Genomic DNA, 27,194 nt, shown 5'->3' on the forward strand with positions numbered 1-27,194 from the left:
TATTGGGCGGGGCCTGCAGGCAGCACCCGCCGCCAGCGCCCGCCGCCCGTTCCCGCGGCTGCGCCAAGCGGGCGCGGCGGCAGCGCGTGCGCGAGGCCGGCGGCAGCAATGGCGGCCAGCGGCAAGTCCTTCTTGGCCGACGCGGGCTATGGCGAGCAGGAGCTGGACGCCAACTCCGCCCTCATGGAGCTGGACAAAGGTGAGCCAGCGCGGGCTCGGAGCTGTCGCTGGCCCGGGCAGCGGGGCCGGGATGGGGGCTCCGCTTGGCACCGCTTTATCCAGGGCGGGGGCGGAGGAAGGACCCGGGGCTGGAGGTACCTTTGGTAATTCCTGCTGTCTCCTTTAGGCCTCAGGTCTGGCAAGCTCGGGGAGCAGTGCGAAGCTGTCGTTCGTTTTCCCAGGCTCTTCCAGAAATACCCGTTCCCCATTCTCATCAACTCGGCGTTCCTAAAGCTGGCCGATGTTTTCAGAGTGGGGTGAGTACTGCCCCAAGGTCTGGTCCTGCCCATTCGAGTCTGATCCTGGGAGCGCACTGTGCCTTGGAGTGTCGCTGCAGTGGAGTCTGGCGTGTCGTGCTTGCTTGACACCATTGTGGTACCCAGTCAGTTGCGGTTGTGCTTGATTGGAACTTGCTTTCCACTTCTTTAGTGGGCTTGAGTGGTAATGACACAGTTTCTTTCCATTTGTCCTGGTCTGAGGATTCTCTCCCTGACTGGTTTAAGTTCACTGGTTTTAGTTTTGCTTGTTTTGAATAAGCACATCCAAATCGTAACTCATAAATGGATGGGTGATCACATGTGCAAATGTAATCTCTAACAAAGCTCGAAGTACAGCTTTTCCAAGTGACTGCTGTCTAAGTGGAGTATATGATGCTTATGTATATGAATCAAAGCTGCTTCTTAAAAGCTTACAAAGGTGTACGCTGGTGGTGTGGAATCTTCACTTTTGTCTTCAGGAAGGAAAATAAATTTGCTCAGCACTTGGCAGTGGTAATTAAGTCTTCTCTGTCTTAGTCTTGAATGTGTTTTTCCAGCAGATTTGAATCTGTATGTGTGCACAAAACAGGCATTTGCTTACACCCCTCCTCACTGGTGTTAGCAGGTTCATTTCCCTGGAATTGGGCTTTAGTTTGACATTACGTAAACTAGAAAATAAAGCAATAGTATATTAATATTTTACTCTATCAGTCTACTCAAATGTTTGTAAAGCACAGATATCTCCTGGTTTTGATTTGTTCCAAAAGCTGTAGTTAAATAATTTAGTATTTAAAGTACTTGGATTTTTGTTTCAAAATAGCCTGACAAAGACATGTGTGTATTTTCTAACAGGAACAACTTCCTGAGGCTGTGTGTGCTGAAAGTTACTCAGCAGAGTGAGAAGCACTTAGAGAAGATCCTAAATGTGGATGAATTTGTCAAGAGAGTTTTCTCAGTAATCCATAGCAATGATCCAGTTGCTCGGGCTATTACACTCCGGTATGTACGGCATGAGTGATCCTGATTTACTTCAAATCTGATGAATGATTCTGATTCACTTCAAACCTGTAGGTAGCTATCAATGTGCTTGTCTGGAATAACAAGACCAAGTGCAAGGCATTGCATCTGGGCCAGGACAGTGCCTGGTATCAGTCCAGGCTGGGGATGAACAGACCAAGAGCAGCCCTGCCCAAAAGGACTTGGGGGTGCTGGTGGATGAAAAGCTGGACATGACCCAGAAATGTTCACTGGCAGCCCAGAAAGCCAAATGTGTTTTGGGCTACATCAAAAGGAGCCTGGGCAGCAGGCCAAGGAAGGGGATTCTGCCTCTCTGTTCTCCTCTGGTGAGACCCCCTCCTGCAGTGCTGTGTCCAGCTCTGGGGTCCCCAGCACAGGAAGGACATGGACCTGTTGGAGGGAGTCCAGAGGAGGCAACTGAGATGGTTAAAGGGATGGGGCACCTCTCCTATGAGGAAATGCTGAGAGAATTGGGATTGTTCAGCCTGGAGAAGAGAAGGCTTCAAGGTGCTCTAATTGTGGCCTTCCAGTACCTCAGGGAAGCCTGCAAGAACAATGGAGAGCCTGTAGTGACAGGACAAGGGGGAATGGCTTCAAACTGAAAGAAAGTAGATTTAGATAAGATATTGGGAAAAAAATTCTTTATTGTTGAGTGTGGTAAAGCACTGGAACTTCTGTGGTTGCCCAGAGAATTATGGATGCCTCATCCATGAAAGTGTTCAAGGCCAAGTTGGATGGGACTTTCAGCAGCCTGGTGAAGTGGAAGGTACTAGATGGTCTTTAAAGTCTCTTCCAACCCAGGCCATCCTGTGATTCTGTGAGTGAAATAAAGGAGGCTTTTTATACATTCCTCATAGAGTTAGAAACAGAGACATCTGTCTTCAAAAGGCATGAATGATAAGGATTAGTGATAACAAGAACAAGGTTATTAACCACTTATGATGAGAATTTTATGGATGGTCCCAGACAAGACAGAATTTGCAGTGTTGAAATTTTGTGTACACCAGAGAAGAAAACTGAATCTGTTGTATGCATAAACCAGACAGTAGCTATAGGCAATATACATATTTCGCCTAGGATATTTTTAGACCGAGTGAAAGTGCTTCCTTTTGTGTCAAAATGGTTTTTGCTAACTTGCAGCCAAAACTTACATGAACCTTGTTATGCTTGCACCTATTTTTCATTTAGCCTTGTCCTAGCTGGAACTGCTAGTTGATCTCTGATCAATAACTTCTGAGGAAATGCTCTTATATTATGGATTGCTTTGAACTTCTGGGAATCAAGTGGGAAAATAAATAAATAAAATTAATCTGTCTTTCATGTCACTGTCCTGTTGGTTTGGTGCCTTTGTCTCTAATGCTATCCAACACGATCCTCTTAACTGCATCTTCCAGCAGGTGAATTCAAATGTGAAGAGAGCATTTGTCTTTCTCTCTTTATGTTCTTTTTGTACCTCCATCTAGAACTGTTACTGATTTCACTAGTGGGAGATGGGAGGCATTGACAGGGCTTTGATCAATTAGGTCATATATCCCTTTCTTTTTTTCTTGATATTTCATTTGAGATTATGCTTTCTTGCCTTTGTGTCTCAGAAATCTGTAAATACAATATGTCTGTATGATTTTTTGTAGTTCCTGTTCAGTGCTCTAATATAAGATTGCAGTTGTTGACTGGCATTGAGGGTTATCTTCACAGATTGCTACAAGTCCCAAGAATCCTCTCAGTATACAAAAAAACTTAAATTACTAAATTCACAGGATACATCAAATAAAATGTTAAAATAGCTGTTGGTTCAGAAGTTTCAGTTTAAAATCTTCTGTTGATTTTTTTTTTCCTCCTTGAATAGTGTCAATAAAGAACATGTTGAAAGAAAGAGCTGCTTAAACAAAACTTTGTGGAATTTTATTGCTAGATAACTGTGTAAATATTTGCACAGAACTCTAGCTAAAATTACCATCAGTATAAATCCTACATTTAGTCTTGTTTTAACGGGATTATGCTAAATATGCCTGAAAGGTATCTTTGAAATATTTTTGGCAAAGTGTAGACTTTTTTAGCAGTTACACCAGAAGTGTTGCACTTTTTTCACTAATAACCTTATCTTACATCAGTGAAAGATGTTGGAAATAAATCATGCTGTAGTGAACTCTTAATTTTAAAAGAATTTTTTATAAGTTTCTCACTGTGCCAATTTCAAGCTAAAAGATATCAAAATGTTAGTAAATTTTTATCAAACCACTGATACAACCCACAGACAAAATCTGTTAAATTTAGCTACATACTTATAGTATTTGTTTATTTCTGTAATAGTCATGAAAGAGCACATATTTATATAAACATAGCCTTTTAACCTTTTTTCTTTTTTTTCATTTTTATTCGGTTTCATCATTTCTTCCTGATCACTGTTTGTCCTGATTTTGCTGTGGTTTATTTCTGTAGGATGTTGGGCAGCATGGCATCTATCATTCCAGAAAGGAAGAATGCACATCACAGCATTCGCCAGAGTTTGGATTCCCATGATAATGTGGAAGTTGAAGCTGCTATATTTGCTGCTGCCAACTTTTCTGCACAATCTAAGTAAGAACTGTTTTTTTCACTTTCTCATATTACAGAGAATGGAAACTCCATTAACACTGACATTCATAAACTTTACTGTTTTCTGTTGTGCTGTCCTTTACAGCAAAACAATTATGTGCAATAATGATCTAAAGAGATCTGAATACAAGTTCAGCCGATTTTTTTTTCTAAAATGGAAAGCTCAAATATGACATTGAGAACTGGAATAGCAGCTTTAATCATGAATTATTTGACAGAAATTATATTAGCAAAGTGTAGTGCTGCTTGTCAGTTTTTGAAAGCTTTCATTTTCTCATTTGGTCATGCCTGTGTGCAGGGGTTCTGAAAAGACTTAGGTTTCGGCAGGCACTCTTTTGTGTAACTTTTAATTGTTAAAACACAGTGTTTGGTAGTTTGTTTGGGGGTTTTTTTTTCTATTTTTAATGACTTAATTTTTTATTTTTCATTTCACCTGCTTTTCTTTTCTCCACAGGGATTTTGCTGTCGGAATATGTAATAAAATCAGCGAGATGATTCAAGGTACATGTGTATGTTGAGTGATAAAGAGGAAAAACTTTAATTTCTCTGAAAATTCTTTATTATTCATATTTATATATTAGATATCAGAATGCTGTTGCCCTTAGATGATTCCAGTTTTTAAATTAGCTGGCTGATAATCTGTCGGGTTATCTTAAACCCTCCTAAAATTTAAGTTTTCGAAGCACCTGTTTGGTTCAGAATAAAAGCCCATCTATAGTGTGGTGAATAAACTTGCATAGACTCTCATAGGTTGCTTCAGATGAGTTAATTTATGTGTTACCTGGAAGGGAAGCAAGGAGCAGCTTTCTCAGACAACCATGAAAGTGCTTGATAGTGCTGTCATTTCACACCTAGCTAGAACATGAGTTATTTGAAGCCACTGCAGGTGTTTGGACAATCTTCTTTCAGCAGTGGTAGCAATCCAGACATACTCTGTGCCTCAGAACTGCCAAAAAAAGCCAGCCCAAGGACTTACTCTGGCTGTGTTTCTTTCCTTATTGCAGGTTTGGCCACACCTGTGGACTTGAAGCTGAAGTTGATCCCTATTCTGCAGCACATGCACCACGATGCCAGCCTGGCCTCCAGCTCCCGGCAGCTGCTGCAGCAGCTGGTGACATCCTACCCCTCCACCAAGATGGTCATTGTCACTCTGCACACCTTTACTCTGCTTGCTGCTTCTTCTTTGGTTGACATTCCCAAGCAGGTAGGTCTTCCTAAGGCATGCCTTCCTCTTGAAGTGCAAAGTGCATTTTAAAAGCCCTCACATTCTGCCTGCTAATCAGAATAAACAGTGATGGCTGTGCTGGGTTGGTTGCTCCTGTGTGCTGTCGAGGAAGAATACTCTGAAAACTGCTGCTGCTTTCATATTTTTTGCCTTTTCTGGTTCCATTTCCAGGTGTCTGTATCAAACACACTACACCTTTTTTTACAGTTAGTTACATGTCTTTTTCTAAATCAGGGATTCAGATCAACAATGGGATTCAAATCAACAAGGATAGATCAGCATACAGGAAAATAAATACCCTGACTTTTTCTGAAAAGACTTCAACTTGCCTGTGGAAGCCAGGCTTCACTTTGCACTTCTGTATATTGTCTTGGATTGTGGGTGTGCCTTTTGCCTTTATTTCATACAAGCATGTGAATATTTAATGCATTTAAAGTGTATTTCTTGGAGAATTTTGAGGAATTTCAATCAGTTCCTTAAATTCAGGACTATAAACCAAGTAATAGGAAAGCAGTGATGGAAAAATACAATGCTTTTTATGCTCTGATAATGAGCTTTGTGGATGTGATTTATAGAGCAGGTCTGAACACAATGTCACATGAGACTCATCCAGCTAATCTTTGTAAAGGAGTCACAAAAATCTATTTGCTTTCTTTCAGCCCTGTACAGCCGTACAAGCGTACTGTCTGTGGCTGTTAGATAATGGCATTGATCTGTCTGAAACTCTCTGCTGTTGCTCACTTCTGTATTTCAGATGATGCCTCTGATGGAGCTGAACCTAAGTCCACTGAAACAACATTAGAACGCTTAATGTGCTGCTTTTATTTTTTTTTTAATGGCAGTAAACGTGGAGATTTAGGCTGTATTTCTGCAGCACAACAGCCAATACTGCATAAAACTGATGTAGCCAGGGTGGAGATGGAGACTAAAACGTGGCTGGCCTGTTCAGACTTTTTCAAATTAGTTTTGGCTCTGTGTGCTCAACATTTCTTCCTGAGTGCTTTTGAAAATACTTCCTTAGAAAATATTTCCTTAGAAAATACTTCTAGTAGCATCACTCTTAAACAATGAATTTATTTTCTTGCAGATTCAACTTTTGTTGCAGTACTTGAAAAATGACCCCAGGAAGGCTGTGAAGAGGCTTGCAATCCAGGATTTGAAGTTGTTGGCCAACAAGACACCACATACATGGAGCAGAGAAAATATTCAGGTCTGTATGTTTTTTTTAAGCTAAAGTTTATTATGAAACTTTAGAATTCTTTCCAGAGGAATGATTTGGGAGGTAAAGAAAGGAATAACGTGCATCTCCATACCGTTAAATTAGGTTACTCTGCCAAGCAGACTAGCCAAGCATTAATGAGCGGCTCATAGAATGTCTTCAGTTGGATAAGGTGACACTCAAGGATTAAAGTTGAAGCATTATTACAGAGAGAAGGCATGTGCCATGTAGGAGGCTTTTGTACTGTGAGGAAATGGCTTTTCCATCTGACAAACCCGTTTCAGGTAACAGAATGGGTTACAAACTGAATGTTTACACTTATCTTACCACAATGAGTACACACCAATGCTCTGGTGCAAAACGGAGCCTTTGGGATTTGTGAAAACATGTCATCCAGCAAGGTGTACTTGAAAGGACAAATGGAATTTTTATTTAATTTCTTAAAATTAATGGGGTTTTTGCAATAGTGGCTTTGTGACTCCTGTTGTATCAATGAGAAGGTGTTTATAGTGCACCTGTGCTATTTGGGGAAACTTGTGTTATGCTGTAGATATTACTGCTGCTGCCTTTCAGTCACAGTTGCATATGAATTTTTTCTCCTTCCCCTTTTTCTGGTAGAAGTCACTATGGAAAATAACTTCAGTTTAGATTAATGGGAAAGTAAATATTTCAAGAACTTAATGGCAGAGGGTTACAGCTCTACTTTTTCCTGGGTCATTTTTTCTTTGCCTTTGTTACTCTTGGAAGCTACTTGGATCCTGTCCTGTTGGAACATAAGGCAGCTGGGAGGAAAAACTATGCAGGTTTTTGTTAACAATCATGTGAGAAATAAAGCAGGTTCTGCTTTGTCCCCAGTTCTTGGAGATGATGATTTGGAGTGTGCAAATTTTTGCTGTAGTGAACTGCTTTATTCTTTGTAATGGGTTAACTCCAGAAACTTATTTCCTTGTAGGAATTTTAAGGAATTATGGATTTATGGATTTTTTTTGCGGAGAAAATGCTACTTTATCCCATATTTCAATAGTAATCTCAGAGGCATTGATAATGTCCCTTTCATTGTCATGTAGTGTTTTGAAGTAAAGTGGATGTCCTGATGGTTGAAATGCATAGGGAAAAGTTCCACTGATGTCAGAACTCAACCAGTGACTAGGTGAAAACTAAACTAATTGTCTGAAGCTTGCTACTGCTGGCTGAATGGCATGCAGAAATAAGAGTTTTTCTGACTTCTGAAATAACAGGTTGACATTTTGAGTTGGGAAGTTGTTCTCCCAGCAATTGGAGATAATATAAATAAAATACTATGTTTATACAGAATGGACTGGAGCAGACCCTCCTTTTCTCATGGCAAGGCCTGCCTCTTGTACCTTTATACCAACATTGGTTAGTCTCTTCAGCATTTGAAGTCTGCCCTGTGTAGGTCAGTTGAGAAGTTTGGTCTTTGCACTGTGGGGGCTTCACTGATTTCTAGAGATCAGCTTCAGAAGCTGTTGCTGCCTAGAGCAGTCCATCCTGCTAACATCCTGCCTGTGCTCCTGGCAGTCTTCACAGTCACTGTTTGAGATATGCCCTGAGAGCTGATCTGATAGCACTGGAGTAAAGCATCAGTGTCTTGGGAGACATCAAGACTCATTTTCTGCCCCAATCATTAGATATTCCTCTGTCTGTTGATGCCATTCTATTCAGTGGATTTGCAAAATACTAATTGGTACAGATCACAGATATGTTTAGAATTCGACCCTTACACAATACATATACCTGATAAAAACACTGTGGGCGGTTTTTTTTTTTATGTTCTATGGAACTATTTGTGTTGTTTTTCTTTATTCCATTACTGGCTCTTTGTCATTCAGTTTTGGCACACTCTAAAGAAGAATATACTTATATTTTCTATTTATGTCTCATATTACTGTCCCTCCTGTTGACTAAAAAAGCATCCAAAACCACTGAATGACTAAATTGTGAGCAAAGTTGGCATAAGGAATTGAGAACAATGTGCATTTGAAGAGTTATTCAAACTTAAATGTGATAAGATCTGGCAAAAGGCAAAAAAATAAGACATGAGTTCTACTACAAATGAGTTGAAACATAAAATACACTTTAATTTATTTATCAAGAACCGTACTCCTGTTGGACGCAGTACTGCTAAAGGAAAGGACATTTGAAACCTTGCTCCTCAGAGACGTGTATTTATATAGAACCTTGCAGATTGTTACAATGCAAGATAATCAGTATGCCTGAAACTGTCTTAAAATCTTTTATAGTGTTGGATCAACGAGGCCAGATAATATTTTTTCCACTGATTTTTAATTAATTAATGACATAAAATTTGTGTTCCCTAGTATATAGGACCCACTGTCAATTTTCTGCAAGCCACATCCTCAGTCCTTTAAACCAGGTTCTTGAGGATTTGGCTGTTGATTTTTGTACAGTATTTTCTGTGGGAAAAATCATGATTCTTAAAACTTTCCAGAGAAGTGCAACTAAATTTTTCATACAGATAGCTCATGCTGCTTCTTATCTGTGTATTTTTTTCCTGCTGATTTTTAGGCACTCTGTGAATCTGCTCTTAACACTCCTTATGACAGCTTGAAAATGGGCATGTTATCTGTTCTTTCCACGTTATCAGGGACCATTGCCATTAAACAGTACTTCAGCAGTGCTCCAGGTAAGAAAACTGGATTAGCTGGTTACCTTTGGCATTTTAATAGTTTGGTTTTCTGCTGCTGATCAGTTTCATCTCAACACTTTGTAGCATTTTCTAAAACTATTTTTGAACTTCATAACCCTTAGAGTCAGACTGTGTTCATCATATGTCAACTTAAAATGGGACACTGTATAGTCATGAATAATTATGGTTTGGTTTGGTTTGGTTTTGTGGGCAAACAAATATATGAAAAGGGTTTTTTCCTTTGGGTCTTCAAGTTTTATTTATTTTGTGAAGAAACTTACTGCCTCTCAAGTGGCTGACCAGCATTCTGCTTAAGGTGCTTTGAAACCATGGATTTGCATAATTTTTGAGTAGTAAGGAGGCTTTGTGGTGTAAGAGTGGACTGGCATGTTAGTCTTCCACCCTTGTGGGCTTCACCTGCAGCAATACCAGGTGTCACCAAAATATTGTGACAATATTCTGGAGAAATTGTAGAAAAAGTAGACATTTGAAAGTGATTCAAGGTATCGTGTTATCAAAATTATGATAATGCTCTTTTTTCTTCTTGAAAGCCAAACTGCCCTAATGAGTGTTATGAGCTCAAATACATGGGCTTCAGAAATGGAAAAAAAAAAAATAGTGCATCCTCATCAGTCATTCTGGCATGGCTTAATAATTAATAGACTCACCAGCTTTTTTTTAATCAGACATAATATTTCTTCAGGCAATATTTCTCTGAGTCCTGAAACATCAGCCTTTAGCTCCAAATGTTCTTTTTCATGTGTCTTAACTTGTGTGGTGCTCAAGAATGAAAGAGTCTCTGGGTTTGTCTGAAGAGAGAAAAATATTTTCATCCAATTGTTTAAACATAAAAAAAAACCCAAATCAATATAATGGTGTGCGGAAATGTACTTAAAGATCTGTGGTATATTTATGGGCTGCGCAGTTTTATGTTCCATTTGCCTTGCTTTTATTTAGGAGCAGCAGCTGCAACTGCCAGGTCATTTGATTTGGTAAAACTAGCACAGGAGTGCTGTTACCATACTAACCGTGGCATTGCTGCTCATGGAGTGAGAATTCTGACCAATATTTCAGCCTCTTGCCAGGAAAAAGGTAAGGGAAAGCAGGGGCAGTGAAGTGGCTCTGTTAACAGTGAGGCTGATGCACTTAACACGGATTAACTCGTCCTGACTGTGAACCTGGCTGTAAATCTGTCTGATCCCTCATGCTGGTTAGGGAGAATGGGGACTGTAATCTAGTAGGGAGTACTCTGTATGGCCTTATGAATGCTTGGGAAAGGTCCATCTTTGTCTCATTTAGACAAAATGACTGCCCACAATAGACCTCGTGCTAGATGAATTCTTGTTTTACCTTTGCTGTAAGACTAGTGAATTTTGGTCAGCCCTTGAAAGCCCTTTGCCCAGAGTCTGTTTGCAAAATAATAACAGGGCATTTAGAAGTCTTAGTCCCAAGATTAATGCATGCTTTGCAAGTGTCAGTGGGGCTGCTGAATAGTTACCCACGACATGGAATGGCAGAATTGTTTGTCATCAAAGTAAGGCAAAACAAAAGTGTTAGGAAGATTCTTAATTGTCATGACTACAACAGCATTGCAAGCATTAGACCAACTATGGTCAGAGAACAGGACAGAGAACAAACTAACTCTTTTTCTTTTTGTAGATCTTCTGCCTTTGGAGCAAGATGCAGTTTTTGGCTTAGAAGCTCTTCTTGTTCTCTGTAGTCAAGATGACAGCCCAGGAGCTCAGGCAACCTTAAAGGTGACATTAGTGTTGTCTTCCCCTTCACAGCTGTTAGTTCTAATAACAGCTTGTATAACAGAGAGGCTGGTGTGCACCAGATCCTTTCTGGTAGGAGCATAACAGACTGGAGGGGAAAGAAGATTTTTCTGGTTTGCCCGTAATCAGAGTTCAGAGCAGCAGAGAAACTGAGCTTAGCCATAGGACAACTCCTCTCAGCTCTAGGATAAGAGGATTGTTGCAGGTGGCAGGGAGCATTTCTCTCAGAGGAACAGCTGTAATAAAATATGAACATTGGATGGAGGTTTCTGTGGAGGACAAAGAGAATCTTGGAGACAACTTGCTTTTTGGAGATGGAGATGTAATGTACATTACCACAATATTTTTATGAATTATTATTCTTAATTTCCCACTTCAGAAACTATCAGTAATTTTTCTAGTTATTTGCCTTAAAGGCTGGTGGTGTGAGGGGCTACTAATATTTCTTGAATTTGTGATGTTTTTTAGTGCTGGTAGCTCGGGGACAAAGGCTTGGGCTATTAGAAAGATCTCATCTTTAGTAGAGTACATAGTTCTGAAAACCCCAGATCTGTGTTTCTGCAGTCCTGCTTGCAGCTAAGTAAGTGTGCCTAGCTTTTTGGTTTTGAGGCCATTGTGTTGATGGTACCTGTGGATTGTGTGAGTTGCAGATCACGCTGACGTGCATGGTGAAGCTGGTAAAGTGTCGCCCTCACCTGAGCCAGTCCGTGGTGGAATCCCTGCTGGCACAGCTGCACAGCGCCCAGGACAATGCCAGGATCCTCATGTGCCATTGCCTGGCAGCCATTGCCATGCAGCTGCCTGTCTTGGCGGATGGGATGCTAGGAGACCTAATGGACCTCTATAAATTAATTGGACAGTCTGCTACAGATAAAAAGCAGGAACTCTTGGTAAGGCCTCCCTTGATGGATAAAGTCTGTATAGACAGTTGGGGATGGATTGTATTTTAAAGGCAGCTGAGGCATTTGTTATGTGTCCAGGTTGATGTGCCAATCTCTGTAGCCACTAGCTTCAATTTTCTTTTAACTTCTGACTCTTTATGTCAGTGTTCAGTGTAGAAACATGTCCTAGATGGAGCTGTACTGTGCAGTGTACTCCATTAGATTTTCCAGTAGATGGCACTGCTTAGGCAAACCTGGCTATTGAAATTATTGGGGTACTTCTAAAGTAGTGTTTAAAGGCCATATGGCAGCTAGCTCCATTTATATAGGGTGCTCTGAGGCAAATGACTTAATATATTGTAAGAGAGAAAAATGCTTTCATCACATATACTTGGAAAGGAATTTGAATTTTAAAATATAAATTACAAGTTTTCTGTTAATTTACTTGGAGCATTTGAAATATTTCAGCTAAAAGGCAGAGTAGAGATTCTTTAAATGAAAGTTACTTTTATCTACAAGAAATACTTGGATTGCTGTAACTATTTAAAAGATATATAACTGAGAAGTTTTGCAATTAAAAACATATATGTAATCTTCTATGTAGTTTTGAGCCCAAAATAAAACAGAAATGGCTTTTTAAAATTCTTTTCTTTAGTTACTGAAATATAACTTTTTCTCACTCCTCTACTCTCTACTAGGTTTCTCTTGCCACAGTGATATTTGTTTCCAGTCAGAAAGCTTTGTCCACAGAAATCAAAACTGTTATCAAACAGCAGCTTGAGAATGCCTCCAATGGATGGACAGCCTACAGGATAGCCAGGCAGGCTTCCAGGATGGTAAGTGAACATACCTGGAGAAAAATTATTTGCTGTGATTGAAGGAATGCCAGGGAGTTCTTTGAATTTGATAAGGGAATAAGGAAAATCATGGGACTTGGGAGGAGGAAGTGAATGGCGGGAAAAAATAAAAATAACTTTCCCTCCTAATTCCCTGGAATGCAGATTCAGATATGTATATATATATTTGGGACATTCATCCCATCAAAATGGTTTTTTTTACTTACCATTTTGAAGTATTTGAGAAGGATGTAAGTCATGTCCTGGCACTTTCTTGAGCACATACCTAATCCTTGTTGTCTGACTGCTCTTCAGAATGTGAAGGTCATCCTGATGGATGGTTCTCTTTCTTCAATGTGAAGAAAGGAAGAAAAATATACTGTTTCCCTTTTCCCTTAAGTAAATTCACAGTTGGGGTTAGAATTACACAGAAACTCTAGTATGAGATGCTGAGGTAAATTTCCATGGTTTTTTTTCTCATCTTATTGAATTATCTTGTGTAAATAAATACTATATTTTTTACAGGCTGGTATTTCTATAAAGAAAGCACTTGTGCTTTTATTTATTATAGCATTGCTGCAATCAGATAATTGGAAAAAGTTTCACTATTTCTGTTTCAAAGCTGGGAGTAGTTCTGGAGATGTTCCTGTTTTCTTATTTGTGTACGTTTTGTAGAAATCCCCAGACTTCTTTCATGTCCCCTTTCAGAAACATTCTTGTCATTACAGGGTAACCACGACATGGCCAGAGAACTGTACCAGAGCCTGCTGACCCAAGTGGCTTCAGAGCACTTCTACTTCTGGCTGAACAGCCTGAAGGAGTTCTCCCATGCAGAGCAGTGCCTGGCAGGCCTGCAGGAGGACAACTACAGCTCCGCACTCTCCTGCATCGCTGAAGCCTTGAAGTCCTACCACAAAGGAATAGCGTCACTGACGGTCAGCACACATCTCTAGTGGTGATGTAGCATGGCTCTTTGCATTCTGTTCTTAACTCTCTGAAAAGTTCTTACATGTGTCTGGCATCTGCCAGTCTCTGTTTGGTTCTCCTCTGCAGGCGTCTCAGTAGTAACACACTGCATCTTGAGAGAAAAGATCCTGTAACTCAGCCAAGTGTGATTAGCTAGATATCTCTTTGCTTTTTCTTCTCCCTCCACCCCTCATTTCCTGCCTTGATCAGATCAAATGAAATGTGACAGATCTTGTTTAATTAAAGTTACAATACTACAATTTTCCACTCCTTGCATTGGGTGAATAAAAGCTATTGTAATAGTCAAGCCTGGGAATTGGCCTAAATTGGCTGCTGTCTTCTTGAAATATAGAGAAGGATTCAATTGTCTTCCTCCCTCCTGCTGAGTTCATGTTGCCTTCTATTTGACAATGTGACCTCATGGAATCCTAAAAACAATCTAGTAAGAAGAGGAAAGACAATTCAGTTTCATCAAATCCAACTGATACCTGCTTTTATGCAAATACTTTCTCCTTCTCTGAAGTGGTAGAAATACCAAGAAGCTGTGTGATGTCTGTGAAAGTAAACAAAAAAAAGCATTAATGATTAGGGACCTTCAGTTCCTATGGTAAAGTTGCTTCTTCAGCAAAGATGATCCAGCTTCACACAATACTTTCTTTCATATTTGTTTTCATGAAGCAATCTTTACATACAGTTTCTGTATGCCTTTTCAGTGAAACTGCTTTGTTGTTTTAGTTACTGGACAGTTATGGTCATGACAATTCAGACATTACTGTTTAATAAAGTTCAGACATTATTATTTATTAATAAAATGTCCCTGAATAAGCTGCAATGGCATAAATTTCTACTTTTGTCCTCTGAGAGACCCATCATTCCTGAAGTGTTTGTCTTTAACTGTTGGCTGAGTTAATCAGGCTTTTAATTCAACACTTTTAAGATTTCTCTAACATCAAGAAGACATTGAGAGGAGGACCTCAACTAATTAGATGACAATATTTAATACAGGCAGGAAAATAACATCCTTAAATCGGTCATACTGTGATCCAGTAATTTATTTACCCCTTCCATGGAGTTTGGGGCTTTTTTTCTGTTGAAGGATTCCTGTCTTCATCTCTTCTCCTGACTTCAGTTCCTGTTGCACATAGTGCTTTTCTGGGCATGGTGCCCTCCTTATGGATGGTTGTGGTCCAGAGGAGTAAATACAGGTCTTGTAGGTTAGAGGGGAGGAAATTGTGTTTTAGTGCTGGCTGTTGCTGACTTGTTGCATCACTCTGGACAATGTCCCAGTCATGCTTGAGGGTATCAGCTGTAAAAAGAGCCACTCACTAGTTGTCTATAGAGCTCAGCCTCTCCAAGGGGAGCAAAATGCCATGAAATGCACGTGACAGCCTTGCTGCTGAAGGCTTTTGCTCTCTTTCCTCTGACTTGAGTTCTCCTGTTGCTGCTGTTTCAGTGCAGAGCATGACTCAGCACTGCTGGTACCACAGACCAGTGGTGCATGTGATGAGCCTTGTGTAGCTGCTCCACTTTGTAGCTGGAAAACACACTGTCAGTAAATCTCTTGCAGATGTTGAGCCAGCCCAGTTTAGCAGTGATGAAATGTTCAGACAGTGCCTTGTTGGAAAATTTCTCAATTCCTCCTTGATAAACATAAAACTCTGTCTTGCACTGCAGAGTGTTCTTCCTTGGGAGTGCACTTGAGGGAAAGAAGTCCCTCTGCTTGATGGATAAGAGGTTCTCCCTGTGGGAGAACAGGGACTTGTCAGGGAGTCCCTGACATTGACCACAGTCCTCATCTGTCTTGCTGTGTGCTTGGTTGTAGAGTTAGCAAAGGTTTTGAATGGGTCCTGCTCTTTCTGGCACAGATCCTTTGTCTCATTGGAAGCCCTGGATTTATTTTCCACTGCTGGTAATCTAAAGAAGATACAAAACTTGAACAAACCACTTACACAGCCATTGGTTAGCACCAATTCCAAATATGTCAAGTGATGGTGTTTGAAGAACTTGGCTGAGCCAAAGAAATACTTCTGTCACTTTCAGAAAGAATTGTAACTCACTTATTGCCCATGGCAGATAAGGTGAATTGCAGTATTAATGAGACAAGCTTATATTTCCATTTACAAGATTCAAGTCCAATTTGTGCTACTAAAAATGTCTGGACTTTCTGATATGAGTACTTTACTCTTTAAAAGCATGTAGTCTCTGTAGAGCAATTACAGTGCAGTGTAGCCCTCTTCCACGGAGGGTTTTCTGAAGCCATCCTTGCAAAATAAACTGAACAATTCCAGTTCAAATGTTTTTTTTTTTTTTTTTTTGTGCCCTTGGAGAAGGAAAAGCAAAGTGATAGATGAGAGAGGCTAAATGGTTTAATTATGAAATAGTCTTATTTTTTCAGTTGAAGTCTAGTTCAGTAGTTTAAAGTGGTTGCAGTGGGCTGATGTTTCCCCACTTTAGTCAGTAGTGGGTCAGTTCTCAGATGATGTGATGCTTTGTGAGAAACCAGTTAGCTGGTTTTCTGCCAGCAAAGAAATGGTTCTTAGTAAGGTTTTGGGGTCGATTATAACCTCTTTCTTTGAGAAGTGACCTGGTGAGGAATAAGAAGTGCTGGGGAAGACCAGCATGAGTCTTAAGAACAAGTCCCAGTGCTTTGCTTTTGGAGACAGCTTGTTCTTCTCAAAATCCAACAGTTTAAGAAAAATAGGTAGTGGATTTTTGGCTTAACTAGTATGAAACCTCAAGTACTGCAGTGTCCCCCATCCTGGGTATCCTAAGCTGTCACAGATGCTTCTACAAGTCAGATAAGCTATTAGGGAGCAAAGCTTCATAGAACTGTATTTTCTGAACAAAAGCAGCTTGTCTACCCTCCTGGAATTCTGTTATTTACTGGTCTTAGTTGTCACTAGACTGTGTTTCTTGCCTTCATCAAATGCAAGGTTCAGTGCCTTCATAATGTTCCCATCCATTTCACAGTTCCAAAAAAATCACCCCTTCCTCTTGCTGTGGGTAACTTGAGCCAATTCCTTCTCTTCTGGCTGATGCAGAGAATCACTTTTTCAGTGCCTGTGTTTCTTGTTTGCCATCCAATTCAGTGTAGTTTTTCTTATGGCAAAGACTCTCTGGCCTAATATCATTTGAAGCCTAATGGCTTGGCCTTGGAAAAAGAGGAAATAGGTGCCCTAATGGTATTTTAACTGATTAAGTCACATTTGTTACAAGGGTGACATGCTTGGAATATGACTTAGTAATTATGTAACTTCTATGTAATTTATATTTGGTATGATTGAAATTGAGCAAACCTGTTAAATGTAATTTTTTAAAAAACAGCTTTCAGAATTGAACTTGAGGACTCAGTTTTCTGATGAGACTGTTCAGTGACACTGCAGTGTAATTTTATCGTTTTTCCTTTTGACCTAGTTTGCCAACATTCCTATTACTGTGTTCCAGGCTGCTAGTACGCCACTTAATCCTCTGAGCTTTCAATGTGGGTTTGTGAAACTCAGGATTGACCTTCTGCAAGCTTTTTCTCAACTTATTTGTACCTGCAACAGCCTAAAAACAAGTCCACCCCCAGCTATTGCCACAACGATCGCTATGACGTCGGGAAATGATCTCCAGAGGTGTGGCCGCATCTCCAACCAGGCATGTGCTCCTGTTCCACTCTTGTGCAGTTATGTTTGTGACTCTGGCATGAATTTTGCTTCACAGCAAACATATTTGACAAATGAAATGAAAAGTAGTTGTGAAGTGGATTTTTTTGAATTGTGGACTTTGGTTTTTACCTGTAGCTCTGAAAAGACCTGCCTGTAGCAGGCTGTGTTTCGAAGCTGAACCTGCACGTGTTTTCTCCTCAGTCATGCACGCAGCTTCCAAGGATATGCACGTAGCAAGGCACTTGGTACACTCAAAATTGCAACAAGGCTTTTCACACCTTGTTTTGAAACACCTCAGACACTCTGAGTACACGAGGGATGAATATATACCTGAGGATGATTCTGCAGCTCCTTTTGCTGAGAGTTGGCAACTGCCTTGGTATCCTAAGGAATACCAAGGAGGTTTGCTTCTAAATCCAACCAGTGAGTGGTCATTGAAAGCAGTTTGATTTACCAGTAGGGGATGGAGGAGGTTGTTGATGGAGTTTCTTTCTTTTTTCTTTTTACCCAAGGAGATTTTGTTGGTGCAGAAAAAACACCTGTTTAGTACCTGTTTAAGTGACAGTCTGTCACTTTGGTAATCATTATCTGAGTGAAAAAGTAAGAACTTTATATAAACTTTACTCCAATGTGCCGCCTTATTCCTTCAGTGTTGTATGTTACAGTGTAGTGGTTTTCTGGATGTATGGGGTTTTGTTTTGCTTTGCTTTGTGTTTTTGCCTAGTAACATTGTCTCTGCAGATGAAACACTCAATGGAGGAATTCAGAAACTTGGCAACACGGTATGGAGATCTCTATCAGTCATCTTTTGATGCAGACTCAGCAACTCTAAGAAATGTAGAACTGTATCCTTTAAAAATCCTAGAGTTTGTCCACTTTGTTTCTCGTGTGCACAGCATGAAGCAGAAGAATCCTCTTTTCTTTGAAGACTGCCACAAAGTAATTTTGAAAGCTAATAACAAAAAAAATTAGCTGCCAATTGTTTAAAACCTGTTTGAAAATAAACATTACCATATTGTTGTTTGTAATTACTTGATAAACAAGTTATGACACAAAAATTGGAGCAGCTTATAATTTGGTATTTTCACAGTTCTTCTCTGCTCACTAAATGAGTAATGACTGTAGGATTACTTCACAGAAGCAAGGAAAAGTTCCACCAAATACACTGCATTTCTTGCTTTAGGTGACAGCTTTGAAAGTGTTTTAACTCCTTAGTATTAATATCAGACAACAGCAGAGCTGCCTGTTGATTTCACATGCAATAGAAGCTCTGATTTTGGATCCAGAATCTGCAAGGTAGGTTTGATAGTTAACTGCATACTCCTTTTCTGCTTACTAATAAATCCTTGGAGCTTTAAACCTAGGAATTCAAGGAATGTTCAGAAAGTTTCTCAGTAGACATTTCTAAGTGTATTCTGAGCAGCCTTGAGGATCTGTTGCTGCTGTGCTGTACGTGGCAGATTGGGGACTCTCTTTTAGGTTCTGCATTTCATATTGATTTTGCTCTTGAGATCACTATACTGGAGTTATCTTAAATATAGACTTGAACTTCTAATCTCTCCTTTAGCTACTTAATTTGTGTTGTTGTGTGTTAGATCCCATACCTGTTGGTTGCACTTGTAAGTGCACTGTAGCTTCCTTCAAAGTTGTGAAAATACATGCACTAAATTAGTTCAAATTTTTAATGTAAAGCCATCACCTCTGGCTATTTTTCTAACAGTGAACTTAAATCCATTAGAAAACAGTGTTGAAGTACTGATGAATTGAATCACTGTTTTAAAATCCCAGGCTGAGATTAAATGGAAAATACTGTGGATAAAATCTCTCAGTGATTTTATAGCTGCTAATAAAAGTGAACATCCTAAGTGGCTGTAGTACTCATTGGAATTAAGCATTGCTTAGAAGGTGTATTAGTCAAATTTGTATGAAGCTGGGTGTCCACGAGATGGAATTCTATTCAAAGGAGGAGATTATAAAATTGGAGATTTCGTTTTAATTCTCACTTGCATTCTTGCTTTGTGTTGTGAGATTTTCATGACTGTTATAAACACTGCAGGCTTAAATAAAAGCCCGGGGAGATAAGTATGCTGAGTTTTTTAGACCTGTCACTGCTTCAGCTGAGAGGGTGGGGACAGAAGTTGTGAATAAATGGTAGTTAAGAAGGATTTAAATGTAAAGGGCAAGTGTTATAGTGGAAAAATAATTTAAATAACAGAGTAAACAGTTTGAAAGACATTTCTTAATGGATTTCATGTTGTAATGTCTTGTCACATCTGTTTGGTAGTGTGCCTTCCAGGTTATGATGAGGAAAGTAAGTTAGACATAATGAAAAGTTTTTTTGTTTTTTTTTTGTTTTTTTGGTTTTTTTTTGTTTTTTTTGTTTTTTTAGTTTCCAGGAATATAGCTCAAATGGAACAGCTCATGTTGAAAGTGAATATGAAAGAAGAATGATGTCTGTATTTAATCATGTACTAGAGGAAGTGGAATCCCTCAACAGGAAGTATGCTCCTGTCTCTTACTTGGCAAGTAACAGTTTTAAATGTATATTGTGTAGAGAAAGGGGCCAAAACCTCAGAACTCCATATAACTGTGGTTGGCAAGAAACTGGGAAGCCTTCTCAGTTAATTAACATTACTGACTCAAATGGTCTCTACAGAGACACTTGTTTAAAAATACTTCGAGAACCATTTTGCTAAAACATCTGTAACCTTACTGGTCTGATTAAAAATAATACTTCTAAAATTCCCATCCTAAGAGCACAGCAGATGCTGATAAGGTAACTACAAGTACTGTCAGGTCTCTGTCACACCCCTCACCACACTCACATGCAAACACTGGAGCACATTCTCCTCACTCGTGTTCTTGCTGCGAAGAAATTCTCCCCCTCCCACACAGCAGCCTAGCTTTAGTCCCTGGTGGTGAGGACTGTGCTTGGTGAGTGTAGCATTTCTCTTATCAGTGCAGGGCATCAGGGAGCACAGTGTGCAGTGTGCTGGTGCAAACAGTGAGCTGATAATGCTCTCCTTTACAGGGCTGCTGCCTTTGGCTCTTGCTGCTCATGAGCATCATAAAGCTGAATTGCATGTTAGTGGGAACAAGGTGGTTTGGCATGGTTGGCATTTATTTGCCTGGTTTCTAAATCCAACAGTCCTTAGAAATTCTATGTAGAACAGAGGAGTAAATCATGTAAGCCACAGCAAAGGTAAACCCTGTAAACTTGGTTGTGGCTGGCTGCACACCAAGGCAGCTTGGTGACTCCAGTGGTACTGCTTGTGTTCATCTGAGCCAGAGGCATGGTGCAGCAGGGAAAGGAAGAGTAGACAAGAGGCTTAAAATGAATTATTGCATTAAGTTGTGATAGATGCCAGTCTTTTTGCTTGGAGGGGAGTTGTTTTTTGAGAGTTTGTGTGTAGGAGTGTTTCAAGCAGATCCTGCTCTGTCAACTCTAACACTAGGGCTGTAAAGATTTGTATTTTTCTTTTGCTTGACCTCCATGGTTTTTTTCCAGAGCAGAATACCTCCTTCATAAACATAAACAGAGAGGCTGAATATAGTCATTGTAATCTTCGTGGCTATAATTCTATGACCATGTTAATATATTTTTGAACTTAAAATGGAAATTCCTGCTGTTTCAGTACCTCAGGTACATGTCTTTTTCCTGTGTCATGAATGATATTTTTCCTTAGTTGTTTTGGCTCTTGTTTCTTGCAGCATACAGCTTGTCTGTGCAATGCTGTCATTGCCTTGTTGAAGGTGCCACTTTCATTTCAGAGGTACTTTTTCCAAAAGCTGCAGTCTACAAGTATTAAGGTAAGTACTACTCAAATATGGCCTCAAATTTCTTTAGGAAGTCTTTACTTCATGAGAAAAGCCATACTGAAGGCACAGAGCTTAAGGATTTTTAGTGAAGATACATAACTGCAAATAGCATTTGGGTTATAGCATGTATGTATGGTTGTTCAGAAGCACTAAACTGTCACTTAGGCGAGTAAGATTCAGTTCTTTGATTGCAAAGCCTTAAAGGTAAAATGTAGCTGGAATTTTTGTTGATTCTGAGTCTGCAAAGCTAAATAATGCTAGTCCAGGGAGGGCAGCTTTTATAGACTTGTGTTTGGTTTTTTTTTCCTTTTCCTTTAAAAAGCAGTGTTCACTATCTTGGAAGAAAATTGTCCTAGATATCAGCTCACTGACTAAGAATGACTATATATGACTAAGGTCATGGGGTTTTTTTTGTTTTACTCAAGTGCTCCTTTTTTATGGGAAAAGTGAAAGCCTTAAGTTTTTAATATTTACTCTTATTGCATTTTGCTTCTTTGTTCAGCTTAATATACCTACGGCTGTTCTGTGGAAGATTTTTTTTCCACATCTTTTGAAGAAGTGAAGTAAATGAAACTGATACAAACATAATATCTGGTATTGCTGATGATGTTTATTAAATAATATAGTAATGAGTCTCTGATAATGTCTGTGTTTCCGTTCGCTGATTTTCCTACCCAACCTCTCCTTGGAAATTTTTCTATAAGAAGGTGTCCTGTTTCATCCTTGAATTTTGTTTGCTGTTCTGGAGTCTTATAATTACACTTTGATCTGTTTACTTGTGTTCCAGCTCGCTCTGTCCCCATCTCCAAGGAACCCAGCAGAGCCTATAGCAGTACAGAACAACCAGCAGCTGGCCCTCAAGGTGGAAGGAGTGGTTCAGCATGGATCCAAACCAGGCCTTTTCCGTAAAATCCAGTCTGTCTGTCTGAATGTCTCTTCAGTGCTGCAGAGCAAATCTGGACAAGACTATAAGGTGTGGATAGAAGAGAGTCAGGAGGAGTCTTAAGCTTTTTTGCTGTGTTTTGCTGTTCTTTTGTTTGTCTGTGGGTAGCAGAATTCCCAGGATGAGATGAATGGGGGTGGTTCTGTAATCCTTTCACTCCTGCCAGTTGACATTCAAGTACTGGCCAGAGCCAAGCATAACTTGTGGAGGGGATCTGGGATTTTTAAGTCTGCAAGATGTCAATACCTTTTTGTAACAGCTCTTCTTCCAAACAAAGAGGCTTTGTGATGTTCAGAACAAGTCATTAGGAGTCTGCCTGAGATGAGGAAAACTCAGCCTAGTTCTGTATCATATAAAACTCCACAGGATAAAAAAACAACAAACCAAGAGTAGATTATTCTCTACCATATAGTCTCTAGAATTTTTGATAGTCATTTTAAGGTTCTTTTATTTTGTTTGTGGAAATCATGAGGACAGACTGTCCAAATCAAATAGCATCTGAGGAGACACATATTAAACTTAAGTCAGCAGTTTTATCAAAGTTGCATGCCTGAGGTTTAGGTTCTGCTAGCATGTGATAGTTAGTGACAGGCCCATTTTGGTGGGTTTTGGGGTCAGGTTTTTGTTTTGTTGTTTGGGTTTTTTTGAGGGAGAATAGGGGAAAGTCAATGGCTTGTAAAAGAACAGGACTAGGAAGTGTGTGATGTTTGACTCATTACTTTGTGGAAAAGTAGAGCCTCAGGTGGAAGATAACTTGATAGCTTGTCAAGCTGTGTCAAGTATGCACATGTATTGGTTTAGGAGAATTGCGAACAGATTTTTCCTTTTTTCTCCTCTCTTCTTCAAGTGGAGACCTGAAAACTTAGTTTTGGCAGGTTTATGGCGTTTTAACCTTCCATTTGTGTTCTCAGATTCCTCTTGACAACATGACCAATGAAATGGAGCAGAGGGTGGAACCGCACAACGACTACTTCAGCACTCAGTTCCTGTTAAACTTTGTGATCCTTGGCACCCACAACATCACCGTGGAGTCCTCTGTGATAGATTCAAATGGTATTGTCTGGAAAACTGGGCCTAAAACAACTATTTTTGTGAAGTCTCTTGAGGATCCATACTCCCAGCAGGTTCGTCTCCAGCAGCAGCAGGGCCAGCCTCCATCGCAGCAGCAGCAGCAGAGAACCGCGTACTCGCGCTTCTGATTCCCACCAGTGACTCCAGCAGGTCAACTGGTACTGCAGTTTTTTTGGACACTTCTTTTTTAAATGTTTTTTGAAGATTTTGTATTGCAGTCTTCTCCTAAAAAGTCTCAGATGCCAGTTTGTTGCTTCTTAAATTATCTGGAGTAAATTTGAATTTGATTCAGCAGAGGCAGCTATTTAAATTTGGAGTTCTGCTCTTACTATAAGAACTTCTGCCTGATCTCTAACTTTGGTTTACAAACCTGTTCCAGCAGAGTCCACAAACTGCAATGGCAGGGGACACTAGGCTTGTTGACTGGTACTTTCCATGCTGTTGTTTTTTGAAGCACATAGGTTCTAATGTCAGGCTTACAGGACATAGGGAAGCACTTCTGTTTGGCTGGTTATACACACTTGGTATTACACTCATTTCTGCATCTTTTAATGTGAAGGGATTGGCAGGACTATCCAGAGATTCTTTTTCTGACATTTTATTAGCAAGTTCCAGTATTTGGCTGGTGTATGTATGTTATTAAAATTCTTCAGCACTGCTTAGTGCATGCAGCTGGAAGAAAAAAATTGCAGTTCACTTGTGATACCTAGTCACTGCAGAGGGAGGAGACTGCTTGAGGGGTTGTTGTCTGGGGAGTCTTGCAAGAGGCAGAGTTTTACAGGTGGGAATAATCACTGTCTCTCAGATGATATGGAAGCTATTACCATGTTGTTTTTAAATTTTCATGCATCTGTATTTCTGAAACCTTTTGTTTTGTAGGGTTTTTTTTATTTGCTCTTTTAAGAGGGAAATTAAAATGAATGACAGCTTGCACGTTAACAGCTCTGTTTTTTAAAGGAGTCCTTTATACCAAAACTTTGTAATCTTACGTATTCTTTGACCAGCTTGCAAAGCTTAATTGTTAATTTTACAAGATGACTTGGAATAGAATTTTGCCAATTCTAGAAATTGATCCAGCATAATTTTAGATATACACTGCTTCATACATAATTTTCACACTTCCTTTGTGATATAAAAGGCTGAACTGTATCCAGACTCACAGGCAATAGATCACATAACATGACCTTCACCTGATCTTCATAAATAGTCTCTGCTTATCACTCTGTAGGAAAGCAGGATCCACTTGAGTGAGGAGGAGGGTTGGCACTTCTTACATACTTCAGCTTGTTAATCCCTCTCTTGGAGCAGAAATTTTGCTTGTTATTTTCTCAGCAAAATCCCATGATACTGTTATTTCTTCAATCTGATTTCATTCTAGAGCTGACTAGAGTTTACAGATTTTGCTTGCTTCAAGTTCAGAGAATATGATAATGAATTGCTGTAAGCTGGGGCTTCTTTTGCATAGCAGGATGAAGAATTTTTTTGCTGTGTTTTCCCATAGTAGTTCCTCTTGGCTGGAGACTATCCAAAAAAAAACCAAACAAACTGGAAGTGATGATGCTAGATATCATACCTTGGTCAGGCTGTAATCCTAACTAGAAATGGTAACTGGGAGGCAAGGTTGAAACTGAAGACACAAAATTGGTGAAACATTGAGCAGCATCCTCCGTAAATGCTTTTCCTTTTGAGCAAGAGACACAAAGTGCCACCACCTTTGAAGCTGGCTGAGGAAAGTGGTGGTTTCTGTCCCACTTTTGTAGTTCCATGCCCATAGTTTGGTGTGTGTGTGTATACAGCATGCATTTATGTACCTGTAGCTACAGCTCGTTAAATGGTCCAGAAAGAGGTGATTGACCTGCTGCTGTCTATGCTGTCTAGGCTTTCTGTCAGATTGAAGATCTGAACTCTTTGTGATCAGTTGGGTTTTTTCATTAAAGCCATAGATCAGTGTCTTTACCACAAAAGTCTATGTATTTTAATGTAAAAAAAAAAAAAATAGAGAGACTTAGAGATCAAAGAGGTTTTTTTATCCTGCATAATGAATGTGTGTTTCTTGCTCTTATTGACCAGTGTGTTGGTGGAAACCTTTGATGGTGCCTTTCCAAAACAACTCAGAAATTACAACACCTTTCCATGCTGGGGAGCAAACTTTTCTCATAAGTCATTTGATGTTCAGAGTGGGAGAGCCCTGCTCTGGCCTGAGGCTTAACTGTCTGTGAGCTGGTGAGATTAACCCTACTACAGCTGAAAAAAGTGTTCCTTCTTTAAACATGTCTGCTCACCTGATCTGAGAGGCCTCTAGAACTCCAAGAACTTACAGCAGTTTTAAAACCCAAATACTTGAACCCTGAGAATCTGGATGCTAGGTGTGGGAAATTGCAGGAGGAGGAAAATGACAATTGCTACTTTATTGGAAATTACCTTATATAGGAAGGTGGCTTGCTGTACAAATACCTGTATTTCTAACAAACTCTGAAGAGTTTCTCATGCTCATTCATTTGCAGGTTAATTATATGTGGTGATCAGGAAAGGCCCTGGACCTATTAGTAAATTCTCCTTTTATGTAAGCACAGTGTTTTATGTTTTGGTGGATTTGTAGTGAGTTTATTTTGTGTGTGTGTGTATTTTGTTTGTTTTCTAACATGGTGTATTTTTTATTCCTAATAAGCTGGGAAATACACCTGTCAAACAGAAACCATGGATTTTATGGCACACAATTTCTCAAAATACCTAAAGAGAAGTGAGGAAGAGTGTTAAAGTTACAGCAGTATACAGAAAGCTGCTGTTGGAGCTATCAGCAGTGAATGTGATCCTTGACTATTAGTGGAAGCAAGGAGTTTGTTCTTATTTGAGTCCTGCATTCAGTTTCTGGTGCCTGTACTTGAAGATGTGCAACAAAGAATTTGGAAGGCACTTCCAAGATATGGACCCAGCTTAAATCTCCTTAGTGTTTCTCAGTAAACAAAGCAGTAACTTGATTAATATGCATAGCTGCACATTGATAATGGAAGACAATTTAGATCTGTTTCACTTACTGGCAGAAGAAAGAAAATATTCAGTGGCTAGACATTGGTCCTGAGACAGCTGCTAAGAATTCAAACAACAGAAGGGCTTATGCAGACAGCTGCGTCATGATCTGTTCCTAATCATTGAGATATGCCTTCCTCTAGCTTGGATAAATTGTTGGGCTGAGCAGGAGGAGATGATGGAATGAAGATGACTGGAGGTGCTGATAATATGTGCAGTGCAGCATTAAGACAATAGTGTTTGGTGCTTAGGCTCTATAATTTGACCTGACTTCTCCACGGATGGTGTAGCCAGTTACTCTCAGTACTTGCCACTCTCATTCCTGTGAACATGTGCTCAGGCATGTGTCCAGAAAGTGTCATTTCTGGATTCCTGGCTGATCCCTTGCTTCAGGCAATATGGAACTGAATGCAGGGCAGGGAAGGAATGTCCGCTGTCAGATTCTGCCTTCCCCTGGAATTTGGAGTGTAATCTCCTGCTAAGGTCATTCAAGTGTATTTCAGAAGTGATTCCTGAAGTTGCACTCATCATGGGTATTCAGGGAATCTTAGACTTCCTTTCCTATTTTTGTTTCCTTGAATATGCCCTCATTTTACCCAAGGACTGATATGCCTTAATATAGCTGAAGTTTTTGTATTTGATAGGGGATGTTTTTCAACTTAAATCCTATGAAACTACAGGAATTGCACAGGTCTAGAAGCAAATTCAAAGGTTCTTTAAACATATGTATAAACATTTAAGAATTATTTTATTTAGTGATACCACAACTTTAGTTAAAAACCCCGCTAACCTACTGAAAGAATTCATAGGATTTTAAGGCATTTTCTTGCATTCCTAAAATATCTTTTGAGTGATATTCAGTGTGTGTGTGTATGCATATAGAGAAAGAGAGATCTCATACAGCACAGTATGGAGGCATCTTGCCTTCAGATTAACTTCATTTCTTTTCTGGTTTGTTGTCTTTCTGTTTGCCTAAAGTGCTTGCTGTGTCCTTGGTCAGCATATTTACACACGTGTCCTTTTAGC

The 27,194-nt window shown here is 39.7% G+C and overlaps 1 protein-coding gene across 2 annotated transcripts; it reads left to right on the forward strand.

The window, feature by feature from the left end:
- The first annotated feature begins 83 nt into the window (after positions 1-83).
- INTS7 (integrator complex subunit 7) lies at positions 84-27,194 on the forward strand. 2 transcript variants are annotated; one of them, XM_041477049.1, is made up of 20 exons: positions 84-199; positions 347-476; positions 1,329-1,475; positions 3,933-4,070; positions 4,543-4,589; positions 5,093-5,292; positions 6,401-6,523; positions 9,080-9,197; positions 10,158-10,292; positions 10,860-10,957; positions 11,626-11,865; positions 12,555-12,692; positions 13,421-13,627; positions 17,103-17,297; positions 18,050-18,153; positions 18,536-18,604; positions 19,698-19,830; positions 21,020-21,118; positions 21,915-22,100; positions 22,982-27,194. In XM_041477049.1, exons 1-20 carry the CDS (start codon positions 109-111, stop codon positions 23,267-23,269), a joined length of 2,886 nt encoding a protein of 961 aa, XP_041332983.1. In that variant the 5' UTR covers positions 84-108; the 3' UTR covers positions 23,270-27,194. The 2 variants fall into 2 exon arrangements, 1 of the variants encoding a protein (XP_041332983.1); XR_005955928.1 differs by lacking the exon at positions 22,982-27,194 and having other exon boundaries at positions 19,698-19,808; positions 21,915-22,043.

The sequence above is a fragment of the Pyrgilauda ruficollis genome, unplaced genomic scaffold, assembly GCF_017590135.1.
Source record: "Pyrgilauda ruficollis isolate IOZ18807 unplaced genomic scaffold, ASM1759013v1 scaffold4, whole genome shotgun sequence".
Lineage (NCBI taxonomy): Eukaryota > Metazoa > Chordata > Aves > Passeriformes > Passeridae > Pyrgilauda > Pyrgilauda ruficollis.